Source organism: Indicator indicator, chromosome 5, assembly GCF_027791375.1.
Source record: "Indicator indicator isolate 239-I01 chromosome 5, UM_Iind_1.1, whole genome shotgun sequence".
NCBI classification, from domain to species: domain Eukaryota; kingdom Metazoa; phylum Chordata; class Aves; order Piciformes; family Indicatoridae; genus Indicator; species Indicator indicator.
Genome location: NC_072014.1, coordinates 34986339 through 35000080, shown reverse-complemented (window position 1 = coordinate 35000080; position 13742 = coordinate 34986339). Strand labels below are relative to the sequence as shown.

General features: G+C 38.6%; 1 protein-coding gene across 1 annotated transcript in view; it reads left to right on the top strand.

Annotated features, from left to right (window-relative positions):
- NCKAP5 (NCK associated protein 5) overlaps positions 1-13742 on the top strand; it is a 362638-nt gene that overhangs the window by 294059 nt on the left and 54837 nt on the right. The window contains exons 10-13 of the mRNA XM_054381294.1: positions 3754-3858; positions 6955-7146; positions 7637-11484; positions 12510-12687. Coding sequence (XP_054237269.1) covers positions 3754-3858; positions 6955-7146; positions 7637-11484; positions 12510-12687 — 4323 coding nt within the window. The remainder of the gene's footprint in view (positions 1-3753; positions 3859-6954; positions 7147-7636; positions 11485-12509; positions 12688-13742) is intronic.

Below are 13742 nucleotides of genomic sequence, written 5' to 3'. Positions count from 1 at the left end.
GCACAGATACAGTCAATGGACACAATAGTTAAGGGAGTCTCTCTAATATTGCCTTATGCCAGCAGGTAGTAGCCTTCTTTTATCTTCCCAGAAAGCCTTAATAGGGATGCTGCTGGGGGAAAGGGAACTGGCCTCCTTTTTGATGGATTGGTTATCTGCCTGCCAGATAATTGTATTTCCAATTGCACTTGATATAATAGGTTTCCACCTAAATTATCAATTACTTTGTTTTTATTTTTTATGTAGGTTGCACAGTTAATCTTGACATTGAGCCACAAAGAGCACAGCCTTTTCTGTATCAGTCTCATAGGTGGAGGAGGAGCTTTTCTGTTACTGGCCACAGGCAGCCACAGAGAGGCCCTTTCTGCTCTGCCCTGGCCTCTGTGCCTCTGAGCACCCACTTTCTGTAGAGCCATGGCTCCAGTCTAGCTAAGATGCTATCAGCGTTGGTTTTAGTCTGTGCCTGCCCCTGCAGAACACAGTACGGGGTAGTTTCCAAGCAATTTGGCCCATCCCATGCTGCATTCACTTTATAAGGGTTTTCTGTTCTCCAGTCCAGTGCTTCTGATGGTTTCGGGCATTCAGAAGTGCCCAGACATTCCCCACCGTGTACAAATATTGCCCAGTTTCCCCTTTTCATTATATAGTGCACCAGGAAATGGTTGGCTTGGATTTATTGTTGCAACTCCTCAGTTTCATATTTAAATATTCATTTAAACTGCTTGAGATCTTTCTGTGGAAGTCATTCTGTGTTGTGGTCTACCTTTTGTTGCATCGCATCGTGATAACATCAACAGTGATTTTAATATTGTACAGTTTTCAAGGCAGCAGTAACTCTCTGATCTAGTTACATGACTGTCATCTGAAAATAACCATAAAGGACACAGTACATTTTGTGTATCTGAAAAGAAATCAGAATCAAGATACACAGTTAGCACAATCTGCTACTTGGCTTTAAATGGATTATTAATGAGGTTGGTTGGGTTTTTTAAACAAATAGTAGTTTTTCCCATTTTTTAATTAGAAAATGGAGAATGAAAAACCAAAAAAACCAATTTCTTATAATTTTTCTTTTGTAATTGGATGACTTGCTTCAGTGCCGTGCAACTATATTTAATTAATGATCTCAAACTTTATTATGCTGTTTAATGCTATTCATTATGCTGGCTGTGTGTCTGTTTATTTGCATATGTGTGGGGAGGAATATTCCCAATGTGATGATCTTTTGTTTGATACAGAAATATAATCACGTTATACATCATGAGAACACGCTTTACTCCTTTGTTAATCATTTTAGTCTGCTGATTCACCTTTGTTATATGAGTTTTATAGAGTCAAAGCATTTAATGCTGGCCAAGACGATTCAAACACAGCATGACCCATATGCAGCCCAGCTCTCCTGGACACTGAGTCAGTGTGGAGAGACCCCTGTAACTCTGAGCCATTTACAGCATGCTCTGCTGGGATTCTTATCACTGGCCAAAAATGGTTTCTGTTTACTGCCTGTTTCAATTTGGCTAATCTCTGCTCTTCTGTCTGATGTGGACAATAGCAGCAGCAGGCTAAACTCCATTAGGTGACATTAATTGAGTATAGTTAGTTTTCCATATTGTGATGCATATATTTTGCCTTTTAAGTAATGAAATATCTAAAATGCCTTGCTGGGAAAATAGGCAGTTTTGCAGGTGTAAAACTCCTGTAGCACTATTTCTAGGATACTTTTTTCTGAGAAATTAACTGTACAACTATAAATGTTCATCCATCTTGGGTGTCCCTAGTTGTGACCTCTAATGCACAGATCTGGCTATAGTAACTTCCCCTAAATTATCTGTGGAGTAAAAAATCAGGTGGCTGGTTTAACTGGAGAAAGTAGTTAATTCCTCTGCAAATATCAAATACACCACTTGTTCCTAATGCTGGTGACTCCTGATTCTGAAAACAGTGCAATTCTCTGGTGGTTCAACAGTGCAGTTGGAATTATTGTCAAGAATAACACACATACTAAATCAGTAAAACTGTGAGTCTGGGAAGGCAGTTTAGCTGGAATTTAAGTCGAGCAAACACTTGACAGTAACTCTAGTAGTAACACTTTGAAAGATGCATGCTGAATAACTTGGCAATAGGCATCACTGATGTTAAAAAACACATAGCCTGGATGCAGTTAATATTAATAATTAAAAGTATCAGGGATACTGAGTACTTGTAGCATTTAAAATCTGTTCAACAATATACTGGGCATGTTTAGAGAGAATATTGATCACTGAAAATCTTTTCCATGATCTGTCTGCAACAGATACCTCCTGAAGAAACCTGGGTGAATGTGCAACTCTTACAAAATTACTCCCAAATTTATAATTACTAGTTGTTGTTTTGTTTTGTTTTTAAAAAGCAAGATTATCTGGAATAGATACCTAAAGCACAGCATGCAGATAACAAAGGCTGTAGGAATGGCTTCCTGCATTGTTATCTAACAGGTGAATTTCTGTACTGGTACCAAGAGAGTGGGCTGAGGCATAACTGGATATAAAGCACTGTGTGACTGACATTTCAGGGCCCTGCAAAGAACTGTCTTGCCAGTGTGGATGGGCTTTTGTGGCTACAAATTCTTTTTTCCCTCTTTGACCAAGCTTTCTAGATCTGTGTGGTGGTTTGCCACTCATGCAGCCTTGACAAGTCTTCATGGTTTGCATCCTTCCCAGGTCTCCTTGGCAAAGCATCCCAGCAGGATCTGTACCATTTGTCTCTCCAAGCTGAGCTCCCTGGTGCTGAAGGGGGCATAGATGTGGTCTCTCTCTCCAAGCACGGAGAATTAATGGGAAAATGAAAAGAGCCTGATCCAAAGTCCTTTTGTTTGTTTGTTGGGTTTTTTTAAGTCCTTCTCCATTGATTTCAATGGATTGTGAGTCAGATCCATACTGCCTGTTACATGATATGTTGGTCCAGTGACTGACAAGAGTGCAGGTATTTCTTCTTCTGAAGCCATCAGCCAAGGCATTCACATAAATCATGGATTTTATTGAAACTGCAATTAAACCAAGTCAGGCTTAATGCAAACTGAAAGCCTTAGTAATTAGAATACAGGTAAACACAGAGGAAAAGGCACAGGCTTAGCCATCCTTCCAAGCAAAGCTGAAAAAACCACTGTGTATATAATCGAACAGCATGTGAATATTAATGCACAAAATCCTCAGAGTCCCTAGTTCCCTGATGCAATTATTTTCTATTCACATTAATTGTTCCTAACAGATGACATTAATGACTTTGAGTTAAAATGCATGCAAAGGAGGCCTTCAGCAGATCAATGCTGCTTTAAAATAGGGTCACTTTTACAATCATTCACTCAAGGTGTAACAGCTCGTAAATAAAACAACATTTACATGTTGATTGATTTATAAATGTTAATTTTGTAGTACATTTTTATGCTTTTTTCCTGAAACCTGTCAAACTCTGTGGATAATGGTGGAACTCCTGTTTATTTGTCACTGTTGCATATGAAGTAATGATAAGTTGCAAAACAGTGACTGGAAATAAAAGTAGAGTTTGTTTTGGATGAAGAATGATCTCTTCTGCAGACAGGAAGTCTTGGACAAAGTAAGCACAAAGAGCAACATTTCAAATTAGAGCAAATCCTCTTTTACCTCAGGGTCTTCATTTCCCTTGAAATTTAACAGCAGAGTTTGGAATTTTAAAAATGCTGATCTGCTACATATTTGACAAATGCTTATGCTTTGCTTATTCCTTTCTGCCCCTCAGAAACTCCATTCACGCATCTTAGACCTCTCATCTGGGGATTTGCTTTCAGAAGTAGAACGAAACAGAAGCCTGATGCAATCTCGAACTGCTGATGCTCAGATTCATGTGAGTTTTTTGTGCTGTCCTTGTACCCCTCTTCAGAACCCTTCTCTTGGCCTTTAACGTCAGGGATGAGCCATAAAGCTGATTCTGAATTGAAACACTGTTGAGGCAGATAATAATACTCCTTCTTCCTTCTGTTCTCTGAAATTCAATATTGTGTCCTCAGTTGATATAGTAAGCAGATAGTGTCACTCGGTGCAAAAAAAGCGTAAATCCTAGCAGTGTCCCCAGTATACCTTTTTGGGGTATTGATTACATCTCAGAATCTCTGAGAAATGGTCAAGGAGCTTTTTATTAAAGCACATGCAACATATTATTCATCCTACTTTTATGATATATTATGTATGAACTTTTAAAAATTCATGGGCTCTGCATTTTTTTTTTCAGATGGGGTTAGCTTTGTGCTTATTTGGCAAAACGTTAGCCAGTGTGGCTTTCATGTTTCATTGTCAAAGAGAAAAGTAGCTTAAAAGACAAAAGTCACGTAAAGATAGAGGGAAACAAAGAGGACAAGAGCAGAACATTGGACCTGTGCGTGCCTTTGATCTTGAAGCATTGTAGTTTCAACAAAAATGTAATCTCCTTTGTAATACATACTGTAATGAAAAAGCCTTGTTTCAAATAGTCACCAAAATGCTTACGACCCTTTGCATGATATGTAATTAAGCCTTCAGGTAAGGTTTTTCTGATACAGAAATTTGTGTTTTTAATAGACTGATTCATTCAAATTTCTAGGGAAAATGATGTATTTAAATTACAATACTAAATTCAGACCTTTTTTACTCTAGTTTTATTAAAAATAATGACTTAAGAGTCATGATTACAAAAAAATTAACACTTCCCCGTGTTAGTTATTAGACTCATACACAAGTTAAATATATTTAATTAATGCACCATAAATATACTATTCAGAGTACTTTCTTGGATAATTTAGAGAATAAAGGGAAATTGCAGGAGAAAATTTCACTCTCTCTTTAGTGATCTGAATGCAATCCATGAATTGGATGCATAGCCTGCTTCAGAATCTGATAGTTTTTGCACATTTCCTCACTTCTCAAACAAGAAAAATGATTACTGTAACATGCTGTTGTTTTGCTTTGCTTAGATATCTCAATTTTCCCCATTGCTAAAACTCTAGGACCAAATGCCCTTCTCTTCTCTTTAGGTGCAAAGGAAGCAAAGTGAGGGGATGGAAAGGCTCTCAGACTAGCTGAAGATGACAGGAAAGGAAGGCAGTACTCATTAGTGTGCTGTGATCTCCTCTTTTCTCCTACAGGAGATCCTTATAGAAAAAGATTTTGCAGACATCCTTCCCTTAAACACTATGATAACTAGGACATACCCTAGTATAAAGGGCAGAAATTTGACGTGACATGTTTTCCCAATGCCACAGCTGAAAGGCAGCGAAATAGCCAGAACAAGCAGATGCTGCCATTGGCCTTTACACAGTCAACCTTACAGGGAAATGACAGCGTCATAGCTGAGGAAGCTGATGAGAGAGGGTCTCCTTTGGGAACCATGATGTCAGAAATAAAGAGTAATTTGTCTCAACAAAGTGAGAAAGTCTTCTTCAGAGCCAAAAACACAGGCATCGGCCTGCCTCTGATGTTGAAAGATATATTCTTCCCAGAGCCAGTGGATTTAAAGGCTATTCCTCCTGCATCCATTTGACTTCCTAGGAGAACATGTACCAATAACTCCCAAAGGTGAAATGTGCTCTTGCTACCTCTAAATGATTTTCCCGTTCATAGGTTTTGCCTGTGACAGAGAATAATGATTTGCCCTGTAGTTAGGTTTGTCAAAAACAGAACATTATTATGTCAGTTGAGCAGTGAACAGCTGTACTGATGAACTCCTCAGCAGTAAAAATTCTGCTCTCTTCCATTTAACTGAAAAAAGGTTCAACCCTAGTAGTAATAAATGGGAAGACGGGGGGAATAAATGGAAGAAATTAGCAGGCCAACAACAAAAAAATGCCTACAAACTGAGCAGTGTTCCAGAGATTTGCATGAAGAAGCTGTGTCTACTACATACACTGTTTTCATAATTGTTTTGTGGTTTCGATAACTAGATTTCTTGTGTCTTCCTGAATGGAAAGGTTACATTTCCATCTAAGCAAAATTAACTTGGGGTATATCTACGTACAAAAATGAATAAATATTATTTGACCTTGTCTTAATGAAATCCCAAGCAAAGTTTTATAAAACAGTCATGTCACTCTGTCTGGTGTTCCTGGTAATTAAAAAGATATCTGATTCTGTAAGGAAAGTGGAGAAGAGCATAACAGAATGGTGCAGACACTTAACATTAAAGAAACTCTAACACTGTTAGACACAAGAGTATTAGTTTGAAAACAAATTAAAGGCATCCTAGATAGTCCTGCAGAGGTTTAATATTTAACCTAAAGTGCTATCTGCTCTTCATTACTCTCTTACTCAAAGCTGGCACTTAGTCACAGTCAGCTGAAATTGCATTTGGAGAGGGGCGATAACTACACAAGTACTAAAGGCAACCGTAAAGTGTCAATAAATTGCATAAGCAAGAGGCTTCAGCTGTCTGCAAGCGACACAAAGATGGATTGTCCTACGTCAGAGAGTTTCTTAGACAAAGCTTTGAACTAGATAGGAAACCAAAATTAGACTGTAATGGAGAGATTCCATTCTCAGCGGACATTCTGGTTGGGGTACTAAATTAATTTACCTTGTCCAGGGAGTACAGCCTCATCTGTTACATTGTGGGGCTATAATGCACTTGTCAAGATGTACTTGTATTCTTATAACTTTGTTTTCAGTATCTTACTGGTGCATGCTGCTTATGTACAAAGCATAATTCAAACAGACTCAGAATAATCTTTAGCAAAAGAAGAGAAGAATGCTGCTTGAAGAATAAAGAAGCAAACATGGAGGACTGTGGATTTCCCCCCGACAAATAAAAATGTTAGCAATTTTTATTTGGCTCTCTATATTAAATGCACCAGACACTAATGACATAACAGGGTGGTTTAAGTAGCTTACTTGCATTTTCTTTGTCTTTCTTAATCAAGGGAAGGGTAAATGATCTTTCTCCACCCATAAGATATTTCTATTTCTTCTATTTTAGGAATGCCAGCAGAATGTGAAATCCAGTATACCTGCCTTGAAATGCCAGAGTCAATTAAATATGACAGGTCCTAGCCGCCTGTATCCCCGGAGCAGCTGCAGTAGTAGTGAGCTCTCCCTCTCAAGTGCTTGCAGTGAATATTCCAGTGGTTCCTCCTATACTTGGAATGATGGAAAGACATGCAGCAAAAGGGTAAATCAAATTAATTTTCTTCGTTTATAGCTTAAACTCATCTGAAATAAGAATAACTGAAAAGCTGCCTGTTTCAAAAATATTTTTTTACTTTCTTTTTTCTTTTGTGCTTAAAATGGTTATCAGTAAACTTAGTAAGGGTTCTCTCCTCAATGTCTCCCTCCCTCTTACTCTCTCTTCTTTTAATTTTTTTTTAACAATTTCTTTATCACTCCAATTTGCTCAGTTTCTTCATTTATTCTGCCATTTATTCTGCCTTTCACAATCCAAACTGTTCTTCTTTATCTTAATCCTTCCATTAATACTGTTCTTCCTACAAGTTTTAAATGCAGTGCAGCCTTCACACCACTGCAAAATCCTTTATTAAAAAAGAACATTGCTATTAATAGTAATGGATGATACTGTAATGCCCTATGCAACTCCTAAAATGGTGGCACTTTTTATTAACAGCACTTGTGAGTAATATGTGAGTTTTATTTTGTTTTAACAGTCATCTGTGTGCTGGGATAAAAGAATAAGCATTGGTTCTTCGCTCCCAAGCAACCTCTCCAGTCCTGCAGATGATCTACCTCCAACTCGTATCAAGGAAAACCATATCTTAGAAGGGCTGAAAAAATTACAGAAGCAAAAGATATTACTTGAATCTCCTTCAGTAATATCAAAATGGGGTTACAAAGATTGCATGAACTCTAATGAGGGAATATATTCCCCGGGAGTTAAATGTGGCAGCCAGAATGAACAGACTCTTTGCAAGCCAATGGAAATAGGAAGTATATGCATTGAACATAACAAAACTTTCTCTTATGATTCAGATTCACATGATGATGCAGATGATGACTCTTCATCCTTACTCTCGCTGCAGGAAGTACCAAGCAAAGACTGCAGAACCTACTCTAACAAATTAACTCACAGCATTTCTGACAGTCTCTTTGACTGGGATCCTGATAGGAAACATTTGCCAGAAAGAAGGTCATATTTTAATTCAAAGGAAAGACCTGAAAAATTGACTAGTTTTGTCAGTGGATTTCAGGCAGAAGTAAAATCATGCACCAGAGCGAAGCTGCCTGAGATACAATTAAATCAAACCCATGCTAATACAGGCTGGAAGGATCTTAATTTTCAGCTTTCAGATACGGATGACAATGAAGTCTTGGATGAATTGCATATAGAAAGCAGTGATGAGAAAAGTCCATCAGATTTATTAGCATCTCCTTTTACTGAGAAGTACACAAAGACCACTGATACGCTCAAAGTCATGGAGAATTCTGAGTTTGTTTCTACTGACAAGGACGAAAAACGGGTATCTGCTCACTCAGACATTAGGCCAAAGACAGGTACTTTCATTAAACAACAAAAGGTTATTAAGAAGACCTCTTCTGAGGAGTGCATTACCGTAATATTTGATGCTGAGGATGGTGAGCCTATTGAATTCAGCTCACATCAAACTGGAGTTGTCACACTAACAAGAAATGAAATTTCAATCAACCAGCCACAAACTAGGTCCAGTTCAGAATACACTGAACTTCTACCTCAGGGAATAACTGATCTGCAGACAGGAACCAATGCTAGAAACTACACTGCTTTAGAAAGACCTGAAAATGAAACTGAGAAACAAACTTTTGAAGATAATACAGGGAATAAAAATACAGTTATCCCCATGACCTGCAGTGAATCTTCACGCTGTGGAAGAGCAACCCTGCAAAATACTCCACAACAAAAAATAGTGAAGCCAGTGTATGATCTATCATACAAGACCAATTCAAGCTCCACTGTGCATGTAGGAATCATTCAAAAGCCAAACTTGACTAAAATACCCAGCAGAGGTAAATTTTCTCCACAAAAAAATGCAATAATGGAGAATGAGGAGACACCTGCAGCTCAATCAGTGGGCCCTGCAGCCCTTGAAAAATCACCTGCTCTGCCACCTATAAAGCTTTCAAGATTCAAAAAGGCACAAAGTCCCCCTTGTAGTTTTGACTCAAAAGTCAGCTTCCAGGTTCCAAAGCCTCCTGCCCACATCCTGCCTGGCTTGAAACGTCCAGGCAGAGGTGATGGGTCAAACTATCCAAAGAGTCCAGCATCACCATTGTTGCCTCAGCACCTTGTAGAGTCCAGTGACGATGGAGAACCTCCAACCAGAGACTTTAATTGTGATTTAGCAACTGTAGATGCCCAGTCACCATCCCCACCCCTTCCTCCAGGCAGGTCAGCATCCCTGTTGATTCGACCTAATTATGCTCCTTCACCACCTGTAGCAGTAAAATTAGGAGGAGCTGGTCCCAGTGAAATAGCAAAAAATATACTGAAATCATCACCATTAAAAGGAACTGTGAACTCTGGCTTTCATAATCAATCTCGTCAGGAAATGCAAGCAAAAACTGTATCTTCTGGGGCCAAAATTGAATTATCTTACCTTCAGGAAAATACAGAAGCAATTATGCAAAATAAATGCATATCTCAGCAACCCCATAGTGCATGCCAAGGACTTTCCAAAGTTTCCACAAAGCAAGTCAGCCCAAAAAGCCCTAATCAGCTGGGTCTCCATAGGAATCATGAATTTTCCAACACTGATTTTCAAACAGCCAGGTCCTTTTCTGTAGGTTGTCCATCAATGGAAGCAACTTCTTCACAAAACACGTATTGCAGGGAAAAAGATATTTCCAGTGACAGCAGAGTGGATCAGCCACAAAAGATGCTGAATGTGCTCTCCATAGCTCCTCAATGTCGTGCAACAAGCACAAGTGAGCCTTTACTCTCTCAGGTAAACAATTCCCTGATGTCAACACAGGTTTCTGGTAGTGACACTGCATATGCTGCCCATAACTCTGATGAGAAAGGAATGAAAACTCGTCTCCCTGTAGGACTGAAATTGTTTGTCAAATCTCCCCAACTTCTCCAAAAGAGCTCTACTGTGCCAGGGAAGCAGGAAAAAGACAATATAAATGCAGCTTCCAAAAGTAATGTGAGTTCAAGTAAGTACAAGGATAATGAATCTCTAAGTGTAACCACTAGAGGTGCCACAGATGCTGGATTAAAAGACTCGACATCTGATACTGAAGTAAAAAATAATTTTACTGTGGGACTTAGTATCAATGCAACATCACCTCATTCACATGAAAGCTGCAACTTGGTGGCCGACAGAGTAGATGTATTAGAAAGCAAATTAGTTAAAAGATCTGTTTCTTCAAGCAACAAGTCACACTTGAAGCCAGCTCTGGGCATGAATGGAGCAAAAGCTCGTAGTCAGAGTTTTAGCATTCATACAGGAGAAAAGTCATCTGCCCCTGTGACAGAAGGTCTTGGAAAGGTACGGACTCAGATTATTACAAACACTTCTGATAGAGGAAATTCTCTGACAAGGCAGAACTCAGCCAAGGAAGGGCTTCAAATCAAGGCCATTCCTGGATCAGCAGTGACACCAGAGACTCTTCCATTTACTCCTAAAACCACAGAAAATTCTTATTCTAGACAAAGTTCTCGTGGAAATACGAGTAGTTGCAACAGCCAGCATGGAAGCCCAAGCAAACTGCCCTTCAGATCATCTTCCAAAGTAGACTTGTTTCACAACACTTCAAAATGCGAAGGAAACAAGCCATTTTCTCAGAAGCATGCACACAGTCTATCTGTCCAGAGTGAGAAAAGCACTGAATGTTTTAAACATGAAGCTCTAAGTGAAAAAAGTGTCCTGCCAGCAGAACTGGAGTTAGAAGCATCAGCTACTGTATCTTCCAATCAAATTTCATCATTTCAAATCTCAGAAGGAAAAAAATGTCCTCATAAACTGGAAGCAACAAAGTCAGAAGGACAGCAAATGTCTTTAAAGTTATCAGAAGCCTCTGAGAAGGTTGCTGATGTTTTGAATTCACCGGCTCTACAATCTACAATAGAGGAGAAAGTCATGCTGTGCATCCAAGAAAATGTGCACAAGGGTCAGGGACAAACCAAATCTCCCACTGCAGAGGCTAAGCAAAAGTCTGGGCCCTCTATAGCTAGCTGGTTTGGCTTTCGGAAGAGTAAGCTCCCAGCACTGAGTAGCAGAAAAACTGATGTTCCTAAAACCAAGGTAGAAAAAAAGGATGTAAAAGTTTCAGGATTTGGAATTAAGCAGGTAAAATTAGAGAGAAGAAAAGAAAAAAAGAGGACTGAACAACACTGTGAAACAGAAAATGAAATTAACAGGAAAGCAGACAACGGTGACATTATAGCTGATGTAATGGAGAGCAAAATTATGAAACCGTCACAAGACATGGCTGCTGAGACTGAGCATGAGAAAGTCAGAGGCTCCACCACAGCCACGTACTCACCAAAAGACAGTTTTATGAAGGAGCTTCTAAACAGGTAAAACTCGGGAACACAGTTTGGAGTGTATTGTATGCTGTACTTTTACAGATGCTCATATGCTAGATTCGTTGTGTGTTCCTTTTAGACTAAGAATGCACAGTCACAATCAGGACTTTAAGCTCTACAGGAAAAAACGTTAATAATGAGATGATAATTTTGTTCTTGTTACTTTGTTAACAAAAGCTTTGAAACCAGCCTTTGAAATTAAGGAATAAGAATTTACATCCAAGTTGATAGAAATGCAAATGATTCCAGAAATCAAGAATCTAGGCAAATGTTGTGCAAAGATAAAGGATAATTAGGTACATGTTTTAATGTATTCCATCTTCATGTATTGTAACCAGCATAGGTATGTTTGGTAACTAGTCAGAATTACAGATTCACAGATTCACAGATTGCATTGGGTTGGAAGGAACCCTCAAAGGTCATCTTGTCCAACCTCCCTCCAACTAGACCAGGCTGACCAGGGCCAGATCAAGTCTGATATTGACTGTCTCCAAGGGTGGGACCTCAACTACTTTCCTGGGCAACCTGTTTTAGTATTTACCCCTCTCATTGTGAAGAACTTCTTCCTTATGTCCAACCTAAATCTACCCTGCTCCGGTTTCATCATCTGTAATTTTGATATTTTGAAATTAGTAGATAAATTGCTTTGCATTTTGCCTTAACTGTTTTGAATTAAGCATGATCTCAGGTAATCTGGAAACAAAAATTAATTGTATTTCTAGCTACCACAACCTTTGGTCACAGAACAACTTGACAGTTGCTGTACTGTGTTTTCACGTTTGCCCCACAGCAGTTCCAAATATAATATAAATCATTATATGTGAAAGACTAAATTGATATACTACCTGAAATTGCAAGTGACAGATTTGATCAAGGCTAGTTAGAAACATTTATCACTCAAAGGTCTAGAGACAGAAAGATACAGAGAGGTTACTTTAAACATTAAAGGAATGGAAAAGTAGAGTGATTGAAGAAGGGCAATGTAATTTATCAGAGGAATCACTCTCTACCTGCAGAGTTGATAAGAAAGCAGCTCGGCAGACAGAAAGTGGATCAAATAATGTTTCCTACAGGAGCGTGTCAAAGGGCAGCTCCCAGGGCTCCTCTCTTCATGGCAACTCTATCAGCTCTCAAGGAAACCACAAGAAAAACAGCAACACAAAAGCTGATATGGAAATGCAGAATCAGACCCTGGTAAGTGCTCAGTACATGAAAACATTCTTATGTTCTTTTTAATTTGTGGATGTGCTCCTTATTGCCAGTACAGACAAAAAGGATAATAACTGTTTATATATGACAGAAAGATTTTGTGTAGCTGGAAAATTGTGAATTAATACAAAAGTTGGCAGCTTGACCATAGGCCATACTATACAGCTAGTCATGAAGATTCTACTGCTTCTGCTGGCAATTCAATTCCAGTGGAGATATATGCAGAACGATGCTATAATCATACTGTAGTAGAGTGAAATAATAGGACCATTTTCTTTTCTTTTCCTTTTTTTCCCCATTTCCCTGAAAATTGCATGCCAGTGTTGAACATTATAGAAGTCATTAAGACTAAAATGTGCACTGCTGATGTGGAAAAGGCAAAGTATTTGACCACATTTGGGAATATTTGTTACTTAATAGAGGGTCTTTCAAAAGCAAAACCATACATTTGACCCATGTCTCTCTGTACCACAAAAATGTCCCCATTAATGTCCTATAGTTAGTTTTATGCTTCAATAAGTTACTAACTATACCTGGTAGTTTAATTTACCCAGAGAGTAGGAATGTTGCAGTTCAGAAAAAAAAAAACATTTTATTTTCTGTTAACTGCTAGATTCTGTTTCTTTAAAGGTCATGTGAGTGGCTAACTTTTCTGCATCAAGAGTCTGGGATTGTGGCCTAAAGTGCCCTTCTGTGTAAAACTTCAAATAATTTACCTTAGAATGTAGCGAGCAGTTTCTTGCCTAGCAAGGGCCTTTCCTGTGGTATTTTAAAGTCCAAGCACTAGGAGAACACAGATGCTTTAACTCAGTGAGCATTCTTTTCACATTCCTGATAGCTTGCTTGACCATATGTTGATGATGATTATTGACAATAAGCACAGTTTTCACAAAATACAATTAAATCTTGTGCCAAAAATATTACTGAACATGAAGTTGAAGCTATTACTTTTGACTTTTGATAAAACTGAGTTACTGAAGTACAGCACGGGCAACTATTTCATCTGAAACTTACATACAAATTCTTTGAGATGTGGTTCA